This window comes from Microcaecilia unicolor, chromosome 5 (genome assembly GCF_901765095.1).
Source record: "Microcaecilia unicolor chromosome 5, aMicUni1.1, whole genome shotgun sequence".
In the NCBI taxonomy this organism is placed as follows: domain Eukaryota; kingdom Metazoa; phylum Chordata; class Amphibia; order Gymnophiona; family Siphonopidae; genus Microcaecilia; species Microcaecilia unicolor.
The window spans coordinates 268,188,087-268,208,869 of NC_044035.1; the positions used below are offsets into that span (position 1 = coordinate 268,188,087).

Sequence of the window (20,783 nt, forward strand, 5' to 3'; positions counted from 1 at the left end):
CATTCATCCTTTTCCAGCAAGTCCCCTCTCTCCCTTCCATGACCCCCCCTCGCATCCATGCTCCTCTCTCTCCCATGTCCCAGCCTGGCCCGCCCTCTTTCCCCCCCCCCCTTCGCATCCATGCATCCCCCCCCCCCCTTCGCATCCATGCATCCCTTTTTTTTTTTTTCTTCTTTTTAACTTTACCTCCGTGACGGTTCGTGCAGCGAAGCGTCAGGGAAGGAGGCGGCGCTCCCGACGTCTAGCTTTCCCTTGAAGGCGGAATACAGCGAAGGGAAGGCTAGACGTCGGGAGCGCCGCCTCCTTCCCTGACGCTTCGCTTCCGGATTTGTTTGGTTTGAGGCGAGGGCGGGGCAGAGACGGCTGGCTGACTTGAAGGCTTCACACCACGAATCCACGAACCCTTCAGCCTGGGAGTGACGTCAGATGGCTTCATGGCTTCACAGAACGTTGTCCTCAGAACGTTGAGGGTGCGTTTTATTATATTAGATAAGGCTCAACAGAGTAAGTCTAGCTGTGTTTCTGTATCCATGCACTTCCAGATACTTATTGTAAATTTTCACAGTACAAGAAGCAATCTGCTTTTTATACTAGGATTAAATTTCCACACTACTTTCATAAACAAAATCAGCTAAACAGAATACTGCTGGCATAATGTTTTAAAATAAAGACACTACTGTACCTACCAGAGGTCAGAATCTGCAACCTTTTTTCCAAAGCCAATGTCTGTTCCACTGCTGGTAAGCTGATATTCTATCAGAGATATGCATCTGTCTGCAGAGAGCTTCCTCGCAACCTGCACCTTCAGGGCATCATCCTCGCAAAGAAATATAGCCAGTTAAGGGCATCCTCAACAAAAAGGGATTCAAACTTTAAAAACGAAGGCAAGGAGCAGAGTGCTGGCTTTCCAAAAGTTTAAAAAAACTCAAATTATCTTGGTAGAAATCATACAAAAAGGCAAACTTCCAGGGCTATGAATATCTTGTATGGGGACAAGATATATTATTACTATTATATGGATCTTATATTCCGCAACATCCTCTTCAGTTCCTTGCGGATCACAAAACAGTAAAAAAACAGCGTTTTCAACTGGGAATATACAATAAATCACATAATAATCTAAACTTTACATCAACCCACAGACTGCTCACACAACACTGTTTTAAAGTTGCTTATGAAATAACAGATAATGAGTGAACTGCTACCAGAAGCGAATTCCACAAGGAAGCATAAGTACATAAGTATTGCCATACTGGGAAAGACTAAAGGTCGACCAAGCCCAGTATCCTGTTTCCAACAGTGGCCAATCCAGGTCCCAAATACCTGGCAAGATCCCAAAAAAGTACAAAACATTCTATACTGCTTATCCCAGAAATAATGGATTTTCCCCAAGTCCATTTAATAATGGTCTATGGACTTTTCCATAGGAAGCCGTCCAAACCTTTTTTAAAACTCTGCTAAGCTAACCGCCCTCACCACATTCTCTGGCTGTCAGGTTCTCAGGTTCAGAGCCCGCAGGGCCGGGCTCTGGAGCAAACGTGAGCCCTTGGGCTGCTGATGAGGAGCGACAGCAGCAGGCAAAACCCACCACCCAACACTGGGCAAGCACACCGACACCGGCAGGGACTGCAGGCACCGCCCAGCGAGCCGGAACACACGGACTGGAACACTGGACTGGAATTCCCCGGACTGGAGGACACAGGACTGGAACCCCAGACCGGAACACTGGACTGGAATCCCCCGGACTGGAACACTGGACTGGAATCCACACCGGACCGGAACACACTGGACTGAAGCGCACCAGACTGGAACACACTAGACTGGAGCACACTAGACTGGTCCGTACAGCTTCACCTGCACTTGGCCACTACCCCCCCCCCCCCCCCAAGGGTTGAGCCCAACCCACACCAATGCAGCACCGTAAAGCACTTGAAGCCAGTACACCCAAAGAGAGGTAGAGCAACTCAGTCCACACACACAGCTGTAGTAAAGTGAGACAATTAGAGTCATGCTGCTGGAAGCTGCCAGCACAGAGAGCCAGCTCAGACAGGACAGACAAACGAAACAGAAGCCAGCTAAGCTGACCACCAGGAAAAAGGTAAGTTTGAGAGGGGTTATGACGACAATCATAACACTGGCAATGATTCGTTTTAAATTTACTACATTGTAACTTCATTGCATGCCCCCTAGTCCTAATATTTTTGGAAAGCGTAAACAAGACGCTTCACATCTACCCGTTGAACTCCACTCATTATTTTATAGAGCTCTATCATATCTCCCCTCAGCCGCCTTTTCTCCAAGCTGAAGAGCCCTAGCCACTTTAGCTTTTCCTCATAGGGAAGTCGTCCCATGCCCCTTATCATTTTCGTCGCCCTTCTTTGTACCTTTTCTAATTCCACTATATCTTTTTTGAGATACGGCAACCAGAATTGAACACAATATTCGAGGTACGGTTGCACCATGGAGCGATACAAAGGCATTATAACATCATCATTTTTGTTTTACCATTCCTTTCCTAATACCTAACATTCTATTTGGTTTCTTAGACACTGCAGCACACTGAGCAGGAGGTTTCAACGTATCATCATCGACGACACCTAGATCCCTTTCTTGGTCTAAGACTCCTAACGTGGAACCTTGCATGACGTAGCTATAATTCGGGTTCCTCTTTCCCACAAGCATCACTTGGCACTTGCTCACATTAAACGTCATCTGTCATTTAGATGCCCAGTCTCCCAGTCTAGTAAGGTCCTCTTGTACTTTGTCACAATCCTCCTGTGATTTAACGACTTTGAATAACTTTGTGTCATCAGCAAATTTAATTACCTCACTAGTTACTCCCATCTCTAGGTCATTTATAAATATGTTAAAAAGCAGCGGTCCCAGCACAGACCCCTGCGGAATCCCACTAACTACCCTTCTCCACTGAGAATACTGACCATTTAACCCTACTCTCTGTTGTTATATCTTTTAACCAGTTTTTAATCCACAATAGAACACTACCTCCTATTCAATGACGCTCCAATTTCCTCTGGAGTCTTTCATGAGGTACTTTGTCAAACGCCTTCTGAAAATCCAGATACACAATATCAACCAGCTCACCTTTATCCACATGTTTGTTCATCTCTTCAAAGAAATGTAGAAGATTGGGGAGGCAAGATTTCCCTTCACCTAAATCCATGTTGACTTTGTCTCATTAATCCATGCTTTTGAATATGCTCTGTAATTTTGTTCTTTATAATAGTCTCTACTATTTTGCCCGGCACCAATGTCAGACTCACAGGTCCATAATTTCCCGGATCTCCCATGTCAGACTCACAGGTCCATAATTTCCCAGATCTCCTCTGGAACCTTTTTTTAAATATCGGCGTTACATTGGCCACCCTCCAATCTTCCGGTACCACGCTCGATTTTAAGGATAAATGACATATTACTAACAGTAGCTCCACAAGTTCCAAGTTCATTTTTCAGTTCTATCAGTACTCTAGGATCACTGGAGCCGACTCTGTGGGTGCTGTGGGTTCTTGAACACCCCCAATATTAACAAAGTTCCTTGTATGTGTCCAGGGAGGGATTATTTTCATTGGGTTTAGTACTCCCAATAATTTTGAAAAGTTGGCTCCCATGTCTAGGATGAATACCATCCGGTCCAGTAGATTTACTATGCTTCAGTTTGTAGAACTGCCCCATTACATCCTCCAGTTTTACAGAGAATTCATTACGTTTCTCCGACTCGTCAGCTTTGAATACCATTTCCGGCAATGGTATCCCACCCAAATCTTCCTCGGTGAAGACCGAAGCAAAGAATTCATTTAATCTCTCTGCTACAGCTTTGTCTTCCCTGATTGCCCCTTTTACCCCTCAGTCATCCAGCGGTCCAACCGATTCTTTTGTCAGCTTCCTGCTTTTAATATACCTAAAAAAAAAAATTTACTATGTGTTTTTGCCTCCAACGCAATCTTTTTTTTCGAAGTCCCTCTTAGCCTTCCTTATCAGTGCTTTGCATTTGACTTGACATTCCTTATGCTGCTTCTTATTTTCAGTCGGTTCCTTCTTCCATTTTATGAAGGATTTTCTTTTAGCTAATAGCTTCCTTCACCTCACTTTTTAACCATGCCGACTGTTTGGTATTCTGTCCTCCTTTTTTAATACTTGGAATATATTTGGCCTGGGCTTCCAGGACGGTGTTTTTGAACAGCATCCACGCCTGATGTAAATTTTTGACCCTCGCAGCCACTCCTCTAAGTTTTTTTTTTCACCGTTCTCATTTTACCATAGTCTCTTTTTTTAAAGTTAAACGCTAACGTATTTGATTTCCTATGTATACTTACTTCAAAGCTAATATCAAATCCGATCATATTATTATCACTTTTATCAAGCAGCCCCAGCACCACTACCTCCCACACCAGATCATGCGCTCCACTAAGGACTAGGTCTAGAATGTTTCCTTCTCTCGTCGGCTCCTGTACCAGCTGCTCCATAAAGCAGTCCTTGATTTCATCAAGGAATTTTACCTCCCTAGTGTGCCCCGATGTCAATATCAGGGTAATTGAAATCACCCATTATTATTGTGTTGCCCAGTTTGTTTGTGTCCCTAATTTCCTTTAAACATTTCTGCAACCGTCTGTTCATCCTGGCCAGGCGGACGGTAGTACACTCCTATCACTATCCTTTTCCCCTTTACACATGGAATTTCAATACACAGTGATTCCAAGAAGTGTTTTGTTTCCTGCAGAATTTTCAATCTATTTGATTCAAGGCTCTCCTTAATATACAATGCTACCCCTCCACCAATTCGATTCATCCTATCACTATGATATAATTTGTACCCCGGTATGACAGTGTCCCACTGGTTATCCTCCTTCCACCAGGTCTCAGAGATGCCTATTATATCTAATTTTTCATTTAGTGCAATATATTCTAACTATACTCACTAGAAAGACAGACAGACAGACAGACAGACAGACAGTCACTTAAAGGATATTTAGCAAGACATCAATGGCTCGGACTAGCTTTTCGCATTTCTTCTTTGCCAATACTTCATTCATAATCTGATCAGGAGTTTGTAGATGGTCAAGGATGACAGGCAACAGTAAATCCAAAAAGCGTTCAGCTGATGCACAGTTGGCTGCATCTATTACATCCTGTTTGGGCATACAAAGATATCTAAAAGTGACCCCACTGAGACAACTTATTTTAATACTTTAGCAAACACCTTAATTGAAAAGCAAACTGTGATTCTTTCACCGTTAACTAAACTAACAGACTAGGCATAAATTACAGTAAATACTTGTTCTGCAAACTTACTTCAAAGATCTCCTTGAACAGCTGCAGAGCTAAGACTGAACAGTTTTCAGATCCTTCCAAGGGCTGACTTGACCAATGAACTAACGCAACCACTGGATCCGAAGATTTAGCAGTTATTCCAACCCTATTATTTCCTGATGGTGGTGCACCAGCTTGGTCCAATACCATTTGACGCAGAATATGGCGCAGGGAGGTCACAGAACAAAATGCAAGAAGTAACTCTAAAACCTGCAGGAATAATAAAAGAATTGTTTTCAGTCTTATATTTGATTTTTAAAAATTTGAATTTGCTAAGTGCTTCAATCCAATCTTTAACATGAGGTTACAACTGTAACATGCCATTCTTTTGCAGTCTGCAAGAATTTCTCATCAGCACATTTTCTTCTTAAATTGTTCACAAATTCATATGTATAGTATCAAATTTAAAAAGGTACTACAAATTGAAATGTCTCTCACAGGTGCATAGTAATAAAATAACATCTCTCCAACTAGAAAAGAAGTACTTCAAATTCTCCATAGCTCAGAGCTCCACAATGAAAGAAGTGCTGGAACTCTGTTGGTATGCCATCCCTTAACATAGTACAAATGGAGAAATTAGTCATTCCCACTATTCCAGAACATGTGGGATAGTTGTGTTCATCATCCAGCAGGTGCAGATAGAGAACTGAGCTAAGACATCTGTCTCTTGGCATCTAGTTCAGTTACTCATTATTCATGTAGACAAGCAGTAAGGATAAAATCAGAATAAACACAACAACCTTAAACAACTCACTAACCTAACACTAACCAGACAAGAAAACATGAGTGGACTTCTCTCATTGCTGGACAACAAGAGATATGCAAGAAGAACCAAGCCAAGGTGACAGTTATTTGACCTGTTACTTCGAATCGACTAAACATCTCAGAAACCTTGGGCAGGTCTCTTGAACACTGGGAAGGCTAATGGAAAGAAAATCATCAGGTAAGACCTAATTTCTCCTTCCATTATGTAGCTTCTCACTATTCCAGCACCTGTGGGATATTTAAAAGCAATCCCTAGAGTGGGTGGGACCCCGGCACCGCCCTGAGGACCAAAACCCCAAAACTAACTTCAAGCACGCCGCAACATCCACCCTGTAGTGCTTGGCAAAGATATGCAGCGTTGACTACATAGCCGCCTTGCAAATATCCGCTGGAGTAAGGTAATCTCAGATCAGGATATTCCTGTGCGCCTCATAGAATGAGTCCACAAAGCCCAAGGAGCCTGTTTTCCTGTAAGCATATAAGCTGACGCGATAGTCTCCTTTATCCATCTAGCAGTGGTGGTATGGAAGCCATAAGGCCAAGCCTCTGCCTATCAAAAAGCACAGTCTGTCCGATTTGCAAAACTCATCTGTGACTTCCAGATATATAATGAGGACTCTGCTCCAAAGAATACTGAGCCTCTTTGCAAGAGGATGGAAGCTCCATAGATTAGTTGAGAAGAAATGCCGATACCACTTTCGGAAGAAAGGAAGGAACTGTGTACTGGGAGACCCCCGCCTTCAAAAAGCTGGAAAAGGGATCTCGACAAGAGCCTGAAGCTCTAAAACCCTATGTGCCGATGCATCAGCCAGAACACTAGCCCTCAAATGTCCTCCACATCCTCGCGTACGCCATAGATGCAGAACATTTTCGATCCAAAAGCAAGATTGCAATAACCAAATCAGAATAACCTTTACATCTTAACCGAGTCCTTTCAATGGCCACACCGTAAGACCTTTCTTCAGCAGGCTGTGTATCTGCGGAAGATGGCGAGGACCCCCATCTGGGAGTCAAAATCAGGTCCGCAGCCAATCCAGGGCTACAAGAATTATTCGACCCCGGTGCAATACGATCCTTTTCAAGAAGCAGCCTACAATGGGCCAAGAAGGGAAAACATATACAGTAGATGCGTCTCCCGGGCCAGGGCTGCAGTGGGGCATCAAACCCCATCCAGCCCGGTTCTGACTGACAGCTGAAGAACTTGGGCACTTTGACATTCCTTTTCATCACCATCATCCAGAAGCAGAGAACCCCATCGGTCCACTATTGGATTAAAACTCTGACTGGATAGTTCCCATTCTCCAGGGTCCAAGGTGTGCTTGCTGAGAAAGTCTGCTTCCACATTCAAGGACACCACTATTTCTCTGCCCAACTCATGAGGGAGGCCACCTCCACTGCCATTGGACAATAGTGGGTCCCGCCTTGCTTGCTGATATAAGCCACTACTGTCATATTGCTGGAGAAAACTCAGACAGGGGCCCCCCCCCAGAGAGGGAGCAAAGTCACGTAAGGCATTCTGCACCGCCCTGAGCTCCATGTGATTTAATTGACCACCGAGACTCTATTCTGTCCAGGTGCCCTGTGCCAGATGGAACTTGTAATGAGCTCCCCAACCTGATTTCCCAGCGTCTGTTGTCATCACCTCCCACTGTGTTATCGGAAAGGGAGCTAGGATGGTCAATTTCCTGGGCAACAACCAACATCCAAGGATGATGAAGGTCGTATTGCTGTGACACCGGAGACCAGCAGCTGAGAAGAGATTCCTAACAGCAGCATATCAGCCATTGCCTGTGGAACCACTTCCATCGCTGCCATCATTGAACCCAGACCCTGGGCCTGCCTTGACTGAGGAGAAAAGACTAAACTTGAATCAGCTTCGATCTCCTGCGCTCCATGGGGGAAGATCCCTTCTCATGATGTGTCGAATAGAATGCCCAGATACTCCAGCTTCTGCAATGGAGTTGGTCTGCTCTTTGCCCAACCCAATGACTGCAGATGGAGGACAACTCTTTCCATCACCGCCAAGCTGTCCAAATAGGATGACGCATAAATGAGCCAGTCATCGACATACAGGTGAACTCTGATTCCCTGGCACCAAAGGCAGGACGATGCACAAATAAGCCAGTCGTCGACATACAGGTGAACTCTGATTCCCTGGCACCGAAGGGAGGACTCCATTACTACTAGAACTGTGGTAAACGTTCTTGGAGCTGTGGCGAGACTGAAGGACAAAAACCTGAACTGAAAGTGGCAGCCCAGCACCATAAAACCTCTGATGCAGTGGCCATTGGGTCTATGAGAGTACGCCTCCTTGAGATCGAGGGTGATGAGAAATTCTCCCACCTGAACCAAGGCTATCACTGCTCTTAGTGTCTCCATGCAAAAGCGGAACACTCAGAGGCAGCGGTTTAGACCTTTGAGATCTAAGATTGGATGAAAGGTGCCTTCCTTCTTTGGGACAATGAAGTAGATGAAGTATCTGCCTTGTCCTGTTTGGCCTGGGGAACTGGAACAATGGCTCGGAGTGCCAGTAAGGAATCTATGGTGGCCTGAACCTCGACCATCTTGGTTCCCTTTAACATGGAGACTGCAAGAAAGGAGAGCCCAGGCAGGAGAACTCCAATTTGTAACCACCTGTATGAATATCCAGAACCTACTAGTCTGTGATTTTGGTCCACTCTTCCTCAAACTCCTGAAGATGTCCTCTCACTGGAGGAAGAGAAGAGTGTACCAGCATTGCATCATTGTGAAGCTCTGGCGGCATTAAGCGCACTAACTAACTGAGAGGACTTCCTGTACATATGAAAGAAAGATTAGTGTGCCTGAAAGTGGGACTTCTGACCATATTGCCAACAACCAAGCCAGTACCGTCTAATGTTTCAAAATTGAGATGGAAAGCCCCCTGAAGACAGATGGCCAGATTCTTTTGGCTTATCTTCTGGCAAGCACTGTGGCTTAGTTTCCCCTAGTTCTTTCATGAAATTACTGATATCTTGTCCAAATAGTTGGTTGCCCTGAAACGGCAGTTTAACTAGATGTGACTTCGATGCTGCATCTGCTGCCAAATGCCACAATTAGAGTTGCCAAAGTGCTGTGACATTCAAAGATATACTTTGGACCATATAATGCTGTAATCAGATCTTGAATGTCTGAATGCATTGGGAAGTCCTTAGAAAGGCATTTAAGCACCTTCATTATTGACGAAGATGGAACCCTAATGCTGAAGCAGAAGGCTCCTCAATGGAATGCACTGCCAGTGTCTCAGAAATAAGAGCACTGAGTTCCTCTTTATGAAACAACCTCAGTACTTTTGGCTCATCCCACTCCCCTCCTCAGGAGGGAGCTCTTCCTCCTCTAATGAATCCTTCAACGATGGCTCCTCTGCATAGATCGATACCACATCAGATACGGAGGAAGAAGCAGAGATAGTCTCATCTGCCCACTCCTGGGAGGTCTAAATGAGATCTCTTAGGAGCCGGAGGGGCAGCAATATAAATTCCAGAGAAAACAAAGATCCCAATGCAGCTGAATGCTCTGTTAGGCCCTGAGACTGTAAAATGGAGGCTGTGCTCTGTGTGTGATCAGACAGAGGCTGCTCCTCACTGCTTCAGCTCTGACAAAATGGCACTATTCCCATGCTCTCCTGCATCAAACTGCACACTGGCCCTGCTGGAGAGCCCGAAGACCCCAGCATATTTGGATGCGGCACCAAATCCGAAGATGTGTTGCCGCTGACTGTTTCCTCCATGTCCAGTGGGATTCCCAGCTTGCATGCAACGCTGGTTGGCGGGTCCCACAGCAAGAACACAGCTTAACTGTGTCCATGAGAGTCCCCATTCACCCTGATTGTCTATCACAACTGCAGCACAATGCATCCCATGGTGAATCAGGATCTTCCCCTGCATCAAGCAGAAGTTGCAGCCAAACTTTACTCAGACTTACCACTGCTGGTTGCTCTCCCCTCCCCACCCCCAAGCTAACAGTGTCCACAAGTTTTACTATAGATAAGAAAGGCTCAAAACTGATATTCTGTCCCACGCTCTCCAGCAAAACTTTTTCCTTCTTTTAATGGTTGTTGTACAAGAAAGGTAAAATTATGTATAATCATACCTGATAATTTTCTTTCCATTAATCATAGCTGATCAATCCATAGACTGGTGGGTTGTGTCCATCTACCAGCAGGTGGAGATAGAGAGCAAACTTTTGCCTCCCTATATGTGGTCATGTGCTGCCGGAAACTCCTCAGTATGTCGATATCAAAGCTCCATCCGCAGGACTCAGCACTTAGAGAATTACACCCACGAAGGGACACTCTGCCCAGCTCACCACCGCCGAAACGGGGGAGGGGAATTAACCCAGCTCATCCCCACACAAGTGGGGGAGGGGAATCCGTCCAGCTCATCCCCACGGAGCGGGGAGGGACACCACACCCGCCGATGCGGGGGGATCTGGCTTATCCTGCAACCGCAACCGCGGGAGGAGCTGACTGACCCTAACACCGTCGAAGCGGGAGGGGTACAAAGCTGCCCTACAGCCGCACGAAGCGGGAGGGAGTGCCGGCAGAATTTTAAGTCTCAATCCAGCCCCGTAAAACGGAGGGGAGAGGAATGCAGCAGCTCACTGTAACACAAACTCGTCTTAACTCTTGAAGAATCCAAGTGAAAAAACTTGAACACGAAATCTTTCTGAAGTAACTGAAGACTAAACTGGAACCTGAAATGCAACCAGAATAAAAACAGTACAGATATCTGGGAGGGGCTATGGATTGATCAGCTATGATTAATGGAAAGAAAATTATCAGGTATGATTATACATAATTTTACCTTCCATATCATCAAGCTGATCAATCCATAGACTGGTGGGATGTACCGAAGCAGTACTCACCCAGGGCGGGACATTGAAATCCCTGACCTCAACACTGAAGCTCCAAACCGGGCCTCCGCCCGTGCAGCCACAGTCAAACGGTAATGCTTGGAGAATGTATGAGCCGAAGCCCAAGTTGCCGCCTTGCATATCTCTACCAAGGAGACGGATCCGGCCTCTGCCATCGAGGCCGCCTGAGCTCTCGTGGAGTGAGCCTTCAGCTGGATAGGCGGCACCTTCCCCGCGGCCACATAAGCCGCTGCAATGGCTTCCTTGACCCATCTTGCCACTGTAGGCTTAGCAGCCTGCAGACCCTTACGAGGACCTGCAAACAGGACAAACAGATGATCCGATTTCCGGAAATCACTGGTCACTTCCAAGTATCTGATGATGACTCGTCTCACATCCAGATATTTAAGAGCAGAGTACTCCTCTGGGTAGTCCTCCCTACGAAAGGAAGGGAGACAGAGCTGCTGATTCACATGGAAGCGAGAAACAATCTTGGGCAGGAAGGAAAGCACTGTGCGAATAGTCACTTCTGCCTCGGTGAACTGCAGAAAAGGCTCTCGACATGAGAGCGCCTGGAGCTCGGAAACTCTTCTGGCTGAAGTGATAGCCACCAAAAAGACTGCTTTCAACGTCAGGTCTTTCAGAGATGCCCTCGACAAGGGTTCAAAAGGCGGCTTCTGCAATGCTCTTAGTACCAGGTTGAGATTCCACGCAGGCACCACTGAGTGCAGAGGAGGGCGCAGGTGATTAACTCCCTTGAGAAAGCGCACCACATCTGGCTGCGAAGCCAGGGAAGCACCCTTCAGGCGGCCCCTGAAGCAAGCCAGAGCCGCTACCTGGACTTTAAGGGAACTGAGCGACAGGCCTTTCTCCAGACCTTCTTGCAGGAACGCCAACACTGAAGAAATTAGAGCAGTGAAGGGAGAAAGTGAGCCTGCTTCACACCACGCTGCAAAGATACGCCAAACCCTGGCGTAAGCAGTAGAAGTAGAGCGCTTCCTCGCTCTCAGCATAGTGGCGATGACCTTGTCTGAGAAGCCCTTCTTCCTCAGACGCTGCCGCTCAATAGCCAGGCCGTAAGACCAAAGGGGGAGGGATCCTCCATCACCACGGGACCCTGATGAAACAGGCCCTGCTCCACTGGCAGCCGCAGAGGATCGTCGACTGAGAGCCTGATCAAGTCCGCATACCAGGGACGCCTGGGCCAATCCGGACCCACCAGGATTACCCTGCCGGGATGCTTTGCCACCCGGTCTAGCACCCTGCCCAACATGGGCCAGGGCGGGAACACATAGAGAAGCTCTTGTGTCGGCCACTGTTGGAGAAGAGCATCTACTCCCAGGGATCGAGGGTCCCGTCCTCTGCTGAAAAAGTGCGGCACTTGGCAATTGGCCGATGACGCCATCAGATCTAGGCTCGGCTGGCCCCAGCGCTTCGTGATGTCCAAGAACGCCTGAGCAGATAGCTGCCACTCTCCGGGCTCCAAGGTATGGCGACTGAGAAAGTCCGCCTTGACATTCATGACTCCGGCAATGTGGGCCGCTGAAAGCTGCTCCAGGTTCGCTTCCGCCCACTGGCAAAGATTCATAGCCTCCTTGGCTAGAGGGGCGCTCTTGGTACCTCCCTGGCGGTTGACATAGGCCACAGCCGTGGCATTGTCCGACAGGACCCGTACAGGCTTCAACACCAGTACCGGGATGAACTCCAAAAGCGCCAACCGAATGGCTCTGAGTTCCAGGAGGTTGATAGACCACTTTGCCTCTACAGGAGACCAGAGCCCCTGCGCTGTCCTTCCCAAGCAGTGGGCTCCCCAGCCCGACAATGAGGCGTCCGTCGTGACGACAATCCACTCTGGGGCCACCAGAGGCATTCCCGCAGACAACTTGTCTGTCTGCATCTACCAGCTCAGCGCCTTGCGCACTGCTGGGTCCAAGGGAAGGCGCACAGCATAATCCTCCGACATCGGAGTCCAGCGCTGCAGCAAAGAGTGTTGAAGTGGTCTCATATGAGCCCTGGCCCAGGGCACAACTTCCATCGTGGCCGTCATAGAGCCCAACAGCTGCACATAGTCCCAAGCCCGAAGGGGAGAGGCTACTAGGAACTGGTCCACCTGAGCCTGAAGTTTGACAATCCGATTGTCTGGCAGGAACACTCTGCACACTTGGGTGTCGAATCGAACTCCCAGGTACTCCAGGGACTGAGTCGGGCGCAGCTGGCTCTTCTCCCAGTTGATGATCCATCCCAGGGAGCTCAAAAGAGCAACTACCCGGTCCACAGCTTTGCCGCACTCTGCATAAGAGGGGGCTCGGATCAACCAGTCGTCCAGATAAGGATGGACTTGTACCCCTTCCTTTCGTAGGAAGGCCGCGATGACCACCATTACTTTGGAAAAGGTCCGCGGAGCAGTAGCCAACCCGAAAGGGAGGGCTCTGAACTGGAAGTGTCGTCCCAGGACTGCAAAACGCAGAAAGCGTTGATGAGGAGGCCAGATGGGAATATGCAGGTACGCTTCCTTGATGTCCAAGGATACCAGGAACTCTCCTGCCTTCACTGCCGCTATAACAGAGCGGAGAGTCTCCATGCGAAAGTGCCGCACTTTCAAGGCCCGATTGACCCCTTTGAGGTTGAGGATAGGCCGGACAGAACCTCCTTTCTTTGGTACCACAAAGTAAATGGAGTAACGTCCCTTGCCAAGCTGACTTTCTGGCACCGGAACGACCGCGCCCAGGCGGATCAGGTTGTCCAAGGTCTGCTGCACTGCCACAGCTTTGACCGGAGACTTGCAGGGAGAGAGTACAAACCCGTCTTTTAAGGGTCGGCAGAACTCTAGTTTGTAGCCGTCTCTGATGACTTCCAGCACCCACGCGTCTGAAGTTATTGTGGTCCACTCGCCCAGAAACGAGGACAGCCGTCCTCCAATCTGCACTGGGGCGTGGACCAAGACCCCGTCATTGGGTACGAGACCCTGGGGGAGGACCGGAGGGAGCACCTCCGGGACGGCGGTCTCTGCGAAAGGAATGCTGCTTGGGGGAGAAATTCCTCTTGAAGGAAGAGGGGGCAGAGGAACCCGACTTGCCCGGGCGGTACCGACGGGCTTCCTGCAACCGTCCTCTGGAGGTACCGGGACGAGTACTAGCCCGAGCCCTGACCTCTGGTAATTTCTTGCCCTTAGACGTGCCGAGATCGGTCACGATTTTGTCCAGCTCGACCCCAAAGAGCAGCTTGCCTTTAAAAGGCAACCTAGCCAGGCGGTATTTAGAGGCGTGGTCAGCAGACCAATGTTTCAGCCAAAGCCACCGCCGCGCGGAGATTGTCTGAGCCATGCCTTTCGCTGAGGCCCTCAAGACATCATATAGCAAGTCTGCCAAATAGGCTAAGCCCGATTCCAGGGCTGGCCAATCAGCCCTCAAGGAATGATCCGAGGGGGAAGCCCGCTGCACCATAGTCAGGCACGCCCTGGCCACATAGGAGCCGCAAACTGAGGCCTGCAAACTTAAAGCAGCCGCCTCAAAGGACGACCTTAAGGCCGCCTCCAATCTTCTGTCTTGGGCGTCCTTTAGGGCCGTGCCACCTTCCACCGGCAACGCCGTTTTCTTAGTCACCGCAGTGATTAAAGAATCCACGGTAGGCCACAGAAAGGCCTCACGTTCACTCACAGCCAAAGGATAGAGGCGGGACATAGCCCTAGCCACTTTAAGGCTCGCTTCTGGGACATCCCATTGAGCCGAAATTAAGGTGTGCATGGCATCATGCACGTGGAAGGTTCTAGGCGGGCGCTTCGTCCCCAGCATAATGGCAGAGCCAACAGGGGCTGAGGGAGAGACGTCCTCCGGAGAGGAAATCTTCAAAGTGTCCATGGCCTGTAACAACAGGTTGGGCAAATCCTCTGGGCTAAAAAGCCGCGCTGCAGAGGGGTCATCCGCTCCATCCGAGCGGGGATCCGTCTCCTCCAAGGAATCCGCAAAGGACCGTTGGGAGACCTCAGACACGCTGCCCTCATCTACATCGGAGGAGACAAATTCCTCCAAGGCCTGGGAATCAACCCGAGGGCGTTTACCTCTGGGAACCTCAACCTCTTTACCAGACGATGGAGCAGGGGCAGCGTTGTGCATGAGGAAGGCCTGATGCAGCAGCAAAACAAACTCGGGGGAGAAACCCCCCAGACTGTGCACTTCCGCAGCCTGGGCAACAGCCCTAGACGCACCCTCAACCGGCGCTCGCAATAGTGGGGGAGAGACATGCTGCGCATCCAAAATGGCGTCCGGCGCGAAACTCCGCGAAGGAGCCGCGCGGGAAGAACGGCTCTTAACTTTAGCCGCTTCTGTGCCGTCGCCCAAATTAAGGGCGTTCATGGCATTAATGTCTCCAACCTCAAGGGCTGCCCAAGAAGAAGCCGTCCGAGCCGCGTGGCCGGCCAAGATGGCGGAGGCGAGGAGCGGGGGATGGGCGTTTATGGAGGGAAAAACCGCCACGCCGGAGGAAGGACCGGGACATTCATCGGTCACGAAACTGTCACCCAACAAGGGCGAATCAGGCTTTAAGACCCCCGCATCCCCTCTAGAAGCGCTCAAGCGACCCGGGGAGCGACCCTTTGCGCCCTCGCCCTCCGACGCCATATGCCACGAGGAGAAGAATCGGGGAACCCCCTGCCCGCTATAAAAAGGTAAAAATTACCTGCTGTCCGCTCCGAGTTGTAACGACCTGGTGTCCTAGTGAGTAGCTGCAATAGACGCTTAAATAAATGTCGAAATAAACGCCTTTAAGGACGTTCAAAATTTTTTTTTTTTTTTAACGGAGCCAGCGGGAGGGGGGAGAAAAGGAGGGACCTGGCACCACCAGGTTTGCACTTGCTCAAAAGAGCCCTCAACCCCAGGCACTCAACAAAATCTAAAAATTAGGCTTGGAGGCCTAGCCAGAGCTGCTGCTGTGTGTGACCACCACCTGCTGAGATAGAGAACATACTGAGGAGTTTCCGGCAGCACATGACCACATATAGGGAGGCAAAAGTTTGCTCTCTATCTCCACCTGCTGGTAGATGGACACAACCCACCAGTCTATGGATTGATCAGCTTGATGATATGGAAAGGCGCGTTCCACATGAAACAAGGGAGAGCAGGGAAGAAGCAAATTCGCAGGGCACCAGAGACAGGGATCTGAAGACCTCCAGATATGACTCTGCAGACTCAAGTCACCCTCAAAGCTCAACTGGAGACCAGTTGACCAACAGGATCAGGAGGAAAGCACTCAGAACCAGAGCTTAAAAGTCTGCCCATCCACCTGCTGGAGATAGAGAACTGAAAACTGAGCTAAGGCTTCTCTCTCTTAGTCTCCAGTCCAGCTGCTCAGTATTTTTTTTTTTCTCTCTACCTGTTGGTTGATGGATACAACTATCCTACAGGTCCTGGAATAGTGGAAAGCAATGTAATGGAAGACTGTTTTTCTGCTGTACAGCAACAACACAAGTCCATAATTTGTTTTATGAAGCCATCTTGAACATTCCAACTCCCCCCACCAATCCTGAAAGCTTTAACATTTTTATTTATTTATTGAGATTTATTAACAGCCTTTATGTAGAGATTCATCTACCTGTCTTCATACTACCGATTTGCAAGGCACTATCCATTTCATTTGAAAGTCTTGAAATTAACAACTAATCTGGTCCAGAGAAGATCACAAGCATTCATACACAGCAGATACAGTGGGGGAAATAAGTATTTGATCCCTTGCTGATTTTGTAAGTGTGCCCACTGACAAAGACATGAGCAGCCCATAATTGAAGGGTAGGTTATTGGTAACAGTGAGAGATAGCACATCACAAATTAAATCCGGAAAATCACATTGTGGAAAGTATATGAATTTATTTGCATTCTGCAGAGGGAAATAAGTATTTGATCCCCCACCAACCAGTAAGAGATCTGGCCCCTACAGACCAGGTAGATGCTCCAAATCAACTCGTTACCTGCATGACAGACAGCTGTCGGCAATGGTCACCTGTATGAAAGACACCTGTCCACAGACTCAGTGAATCAGTCAGACTCTAACCTCTACAAAATGGCCAAGAGCAAGGAGCTGTCTAAGGATGTCAGGGACAAGATCATACACCTGCACAAGGCTGGAATGGGCTACAAAACCATCAGTAAGACGCTGGGCGAGAAGGAGACAACTGTTGGTGCCATAGTAAGAAAATGGAAGAAGTACAAAATGACTGTCAATCGACAAAGATCTGGGGCTCCACGCAAAATCTCACCTCGTGGGGTATCCTTGATCATGAGGAAGGTTAGAAATCAGCCTACAACTACAAGGGGGGAACTTGTCAATGATCTCAAGGCAGCTGGGACCACTGTCACCACGAAAACCATTGGTAACACATTACGACATAACGGATTGCAATCCTGCAGTGCCCGCAAGGTCCCCCTGCTCCGGAAGGCACATGTGACGGCCCGTCTGAAGTTTGCCAGTGAACACCTGGATGATGCCGAGAGTGATTGGGAGAAGGTGCTGTGGTCAGATGAGACAAAAATTGAGCTCTTTGGCATGAACTCAACTCGCCGTGTTTGGAGGAAGAGAAATGCTGCCTATGACCCAAAGAACACCGTCCCCACTGTCAAGCATGGAGGTGGAAATGTTATGTTTTGGGGGTGTTTCTCTGCTAAGGGCACAGGACTACTTCACCGCATCAATGGGAGAATGGATGGGGCCATGTACCGTACAATTCTGAGTGACAACCTCCTTCCCTCCGCCAGGGCCTTAAAAATGGGTCGTGGCTGGGTCTTCCAGCACGACAATGACCCAAAACATACAGCCAAGGCAACAAAGGAGTGGCTCAGGAAGAAGCACATTAGGGTCATGGAGTGGCCTAGCCAGTCACCAGACCTTAATCCCATTGAAAACTTATGGAGGGAGCTGAAGCTGCGAGTTGCCAAGCGACAGCCCAGAACTCTTAATGATTTAGAGATGATCTGCAAAGAGGAGTGGACCAAAATTCCTCCTGACATGTGTGCAAACCTCATCATCAACTACAGAAGACGTCTGACCGCTGTGCTTGCCAACAAGGGTTTTGCCACCAAGTATTAGGTCTTGTTTGCCAGAGGGATCAAATACTTATTTCCCTCTGCAGAATGCAAATAAATTCATATACTTTCCACAATGTGATTTTCCGGATTTAATTTGTGATGTGCTATCTCTCACTGTTACCAATAACCTACCCTTCAATTATGGGCTGCTCATGTCTTTGTCAGTGGGCACACTTACAAAATCAGCAAGGGATCAAATACTTATTTCCCCCACTGTATGTTATAGTTAGAAATGCAGTATAAGGGCATCTCCCCCTCCCCCCTGTTATCCTTCAGTAACTTACTGTTTATCACTAAAAGTACATCTTTGTTGAAAACTGTGGGAGTGTTTATTTTGAAGGTCTGAAGATATTTCCTATGTTTATACAATATTATGTCAATTTGATATTGCATTATGTATTTAACATTTTAAATATGGTATTGCTTAAATATTCATTTATGAATATTGTGTTTTTTCACTATATATTTTAACATGTGGGTAGCAATGGTTTACCTGAACCGCATAACCTCCTAAAACTGAAATTACATTAAGCAACCTTATATTACATTAACATCTTTCAAATAACAAGCAACTATGGAAAAAGAAATAATGTACATAATCACCAAAGGATGTGTTCTAAAAAAAATCCATTATATTATGACCATATCAGCAATTCTTTAAAAATAAATGCATATGTAAGTAAATTAACCTACTTTTGAAACAGAATTCGGATCCTTTCCATGAAGGAGACCCAAGACTTGGTACAGGCAGGAACTGAAGTGCTCATACCTATAATACATAATGGAATATACTTCTCAACTAGTATAACAACTATTGTCTAGGCAATAAATATTTATATTGTGAATCCACATTCGAAATGTGTGATGTGAAAATCTACCTGGTGAGATAATCAGCAATTTTGGGATTCTTCAGGAGATCCATCAACAGGTCCACAGAATACTTTCTTGTTAAAGTTCCATCTCCATTTACAAGAATGTTAAAAATTAACTGAAAGGTTTGATGGATGTTTCTTGCATGGAAAATCTTAAACAAATATTTTAAAACACTGTAAACAATACAGAATGATTACTGGACACCATGAGCATGAATTAAGAGGTGTTATACATAAACTAATGAAGACAAATATAAATTATCAACTTGTTAAAATAATTTTAAAAAAAGAGATGAAACTAGAACACTGGTATCTGAAGGTTAGCAAATGCCCTATTTTGTACATTTTCCCACTAGGATAGGGGTAACAGCTTTGAGCTACCAGACTCAGAATGGTCTTTCTTGATGGCCTTGCTTACCTGGAGAAACCTAACAGTACCATTGCAAGTGGAGGACTAAAATCTTTCTGAATCCTACTACTGGAGTGCAAAGGATCCAAAACTCACTTCAATAAACCAAATCAATAATGAACAATAGTAATTTTGTTTTCTCTATGTTAACTGCAAGGCAGCCCAATAAAATAAATAAAAATTTTGGGGCAGCCCTCAATAGTGACATGGCTATTACTACACAGAACTGAAAAATCTTAGCATGCTTTAGTAAACAGGAACCTTAATGACATAAACTTAATTAAAACAAAACAAAATATATAGAGCAGGCAAACTAACCTTTTCACCAACTTCCTCATTTAAAGTGAGACTTGCGAGTAGTGAGAGTGCAAACACCACCACTGTTAAACTACTGTGGGCTAAAAAGTTGATTAAGGTACGATAGAAGCCCTTTAAATGACTCTAGGGAAAAATAAAAAATAAAAACTTTGTAAATAACAATCCCACATATAAACAGCATAATACACCAGTCTAGGCCAAGGAATAGAAAACTCCATTTCCCCTTTTACTACCATACTCCCCTATCCCCATGCTAGCTGTGGAAGAGGGCAACAGCTCATCTCCCATAATAACTATGCATACCTGGCCTGCTCCAAAACCAGTTGCGTTCGTGGAATTCAGTCTTCCTCTGAAGACTTGTAGGTAGCTGCTAGACCTAGCGTAGCCAAGTCCTGAACATGTGACCATGAAAATTGTTGCTTGCGGTCCTGGGGATGCTATCTGAAACTCTTGCTTACATGAGATTTCTATCTTCTGTACCTCCATTCACAGAGATAGCGGTGCACCAGTCCCCAGTGAAACACAACCTTCACCTTAGACAATGTACACTCTCAAAAGTGGCCTCCAGAGCATCCTAGTCCACTGCAATCAGGGCTGTGATGACCCAATGCACAGGAAATGACTTAGTAGAGTTACGTAGACCTACTACTACTAAAACAGGATCTCCAGCACCCTTCCCTCTAAGCTGAGTGGAGTCCTCCACCTACAGTTCTGCAAGTGAGTGGGGCTACTTTACTGTCACATTTCCAATAGTGAGGAACAGGCAACCTCTGCAGGACTCCAGGAAACCTACTTGTCCCTAGTGATTGAAGAATCATTCCCTACTGGTACCAATGCGATTGCAGGACACCCGCTCAGCTTGGAAGGAACAGTAGTCTCCAGAAGCGTCCTCCTACTCCATTTCTTCAGGACTTGAGCTACTGTATCATGAAGGGCAAATCTTCCGTTTGGAAGGGCTTAACTATAAAAGGCTGTTCCCATTCCTCTACAGGCTCCCAGAGGACGGTTCAGTCAAGAACTATGACATATTGGTAGAATACTGTAAAGAACAAGTTGATGAAGACAGGCTCAAGGATCACCACCACCCTTATTCCCACAGCCAGAACCCATCTCAGTCAACATTTGGGTTTGTACAGTTTTTGTTTGTTT

The 20,783-nt window shown here is 47.1% G+C and overlaps 1 protein-coding gene across 4 annotated transcripts in view; it reads right to left on the reverse strand.

Moving 5' to 3' along the window:
- The window catches only part of CIP2A (cell proliferation regulating inhibitor of protein phosphatase 2A), a 105,704-nt gene that overhangs the window by 47,815 nt on the left and 37,106 nt on the right, over nucleotides 1–20,783 (reverse strand). For 3 of the 4 annotated variants that reach the window (XM_030204177.1, XM_030204179.1, XM_030204180.1), the window contains 6 exons: nucleotides 19,635–19,757; nucleotides 18,914–19,059; nucleotides 18,729–18,804; nucleotides 5,308–5,535; nucleotides 4,985–5,144; nucleotides 687–828 (listed from right to left, as the gene is read on the reverse strand). In XM_030204177.1, the coding sequence (XP_030060037.1) occupies nucleotides 687–828; nucleotides 4,985–5,144; nucleotides 5,308–5,535; nucleotides 18,729–18,804; nucleotides 18,914–19,059; nucleotides 19,635–19,757 (875 nt within the window). The remainder of the gene's footprint in view (nucleotides 1–686; nucleotides 829–4,984; nucleotides 5,145–5,307; nucleotides 5,536–18,728; nucleotides 18,805–18,913; nucleotides 19,060–19,634; nucleotides 19,758–20,783) is intronic. The other variant, XM_030204178.1, reaches the window with a different exon arrangement.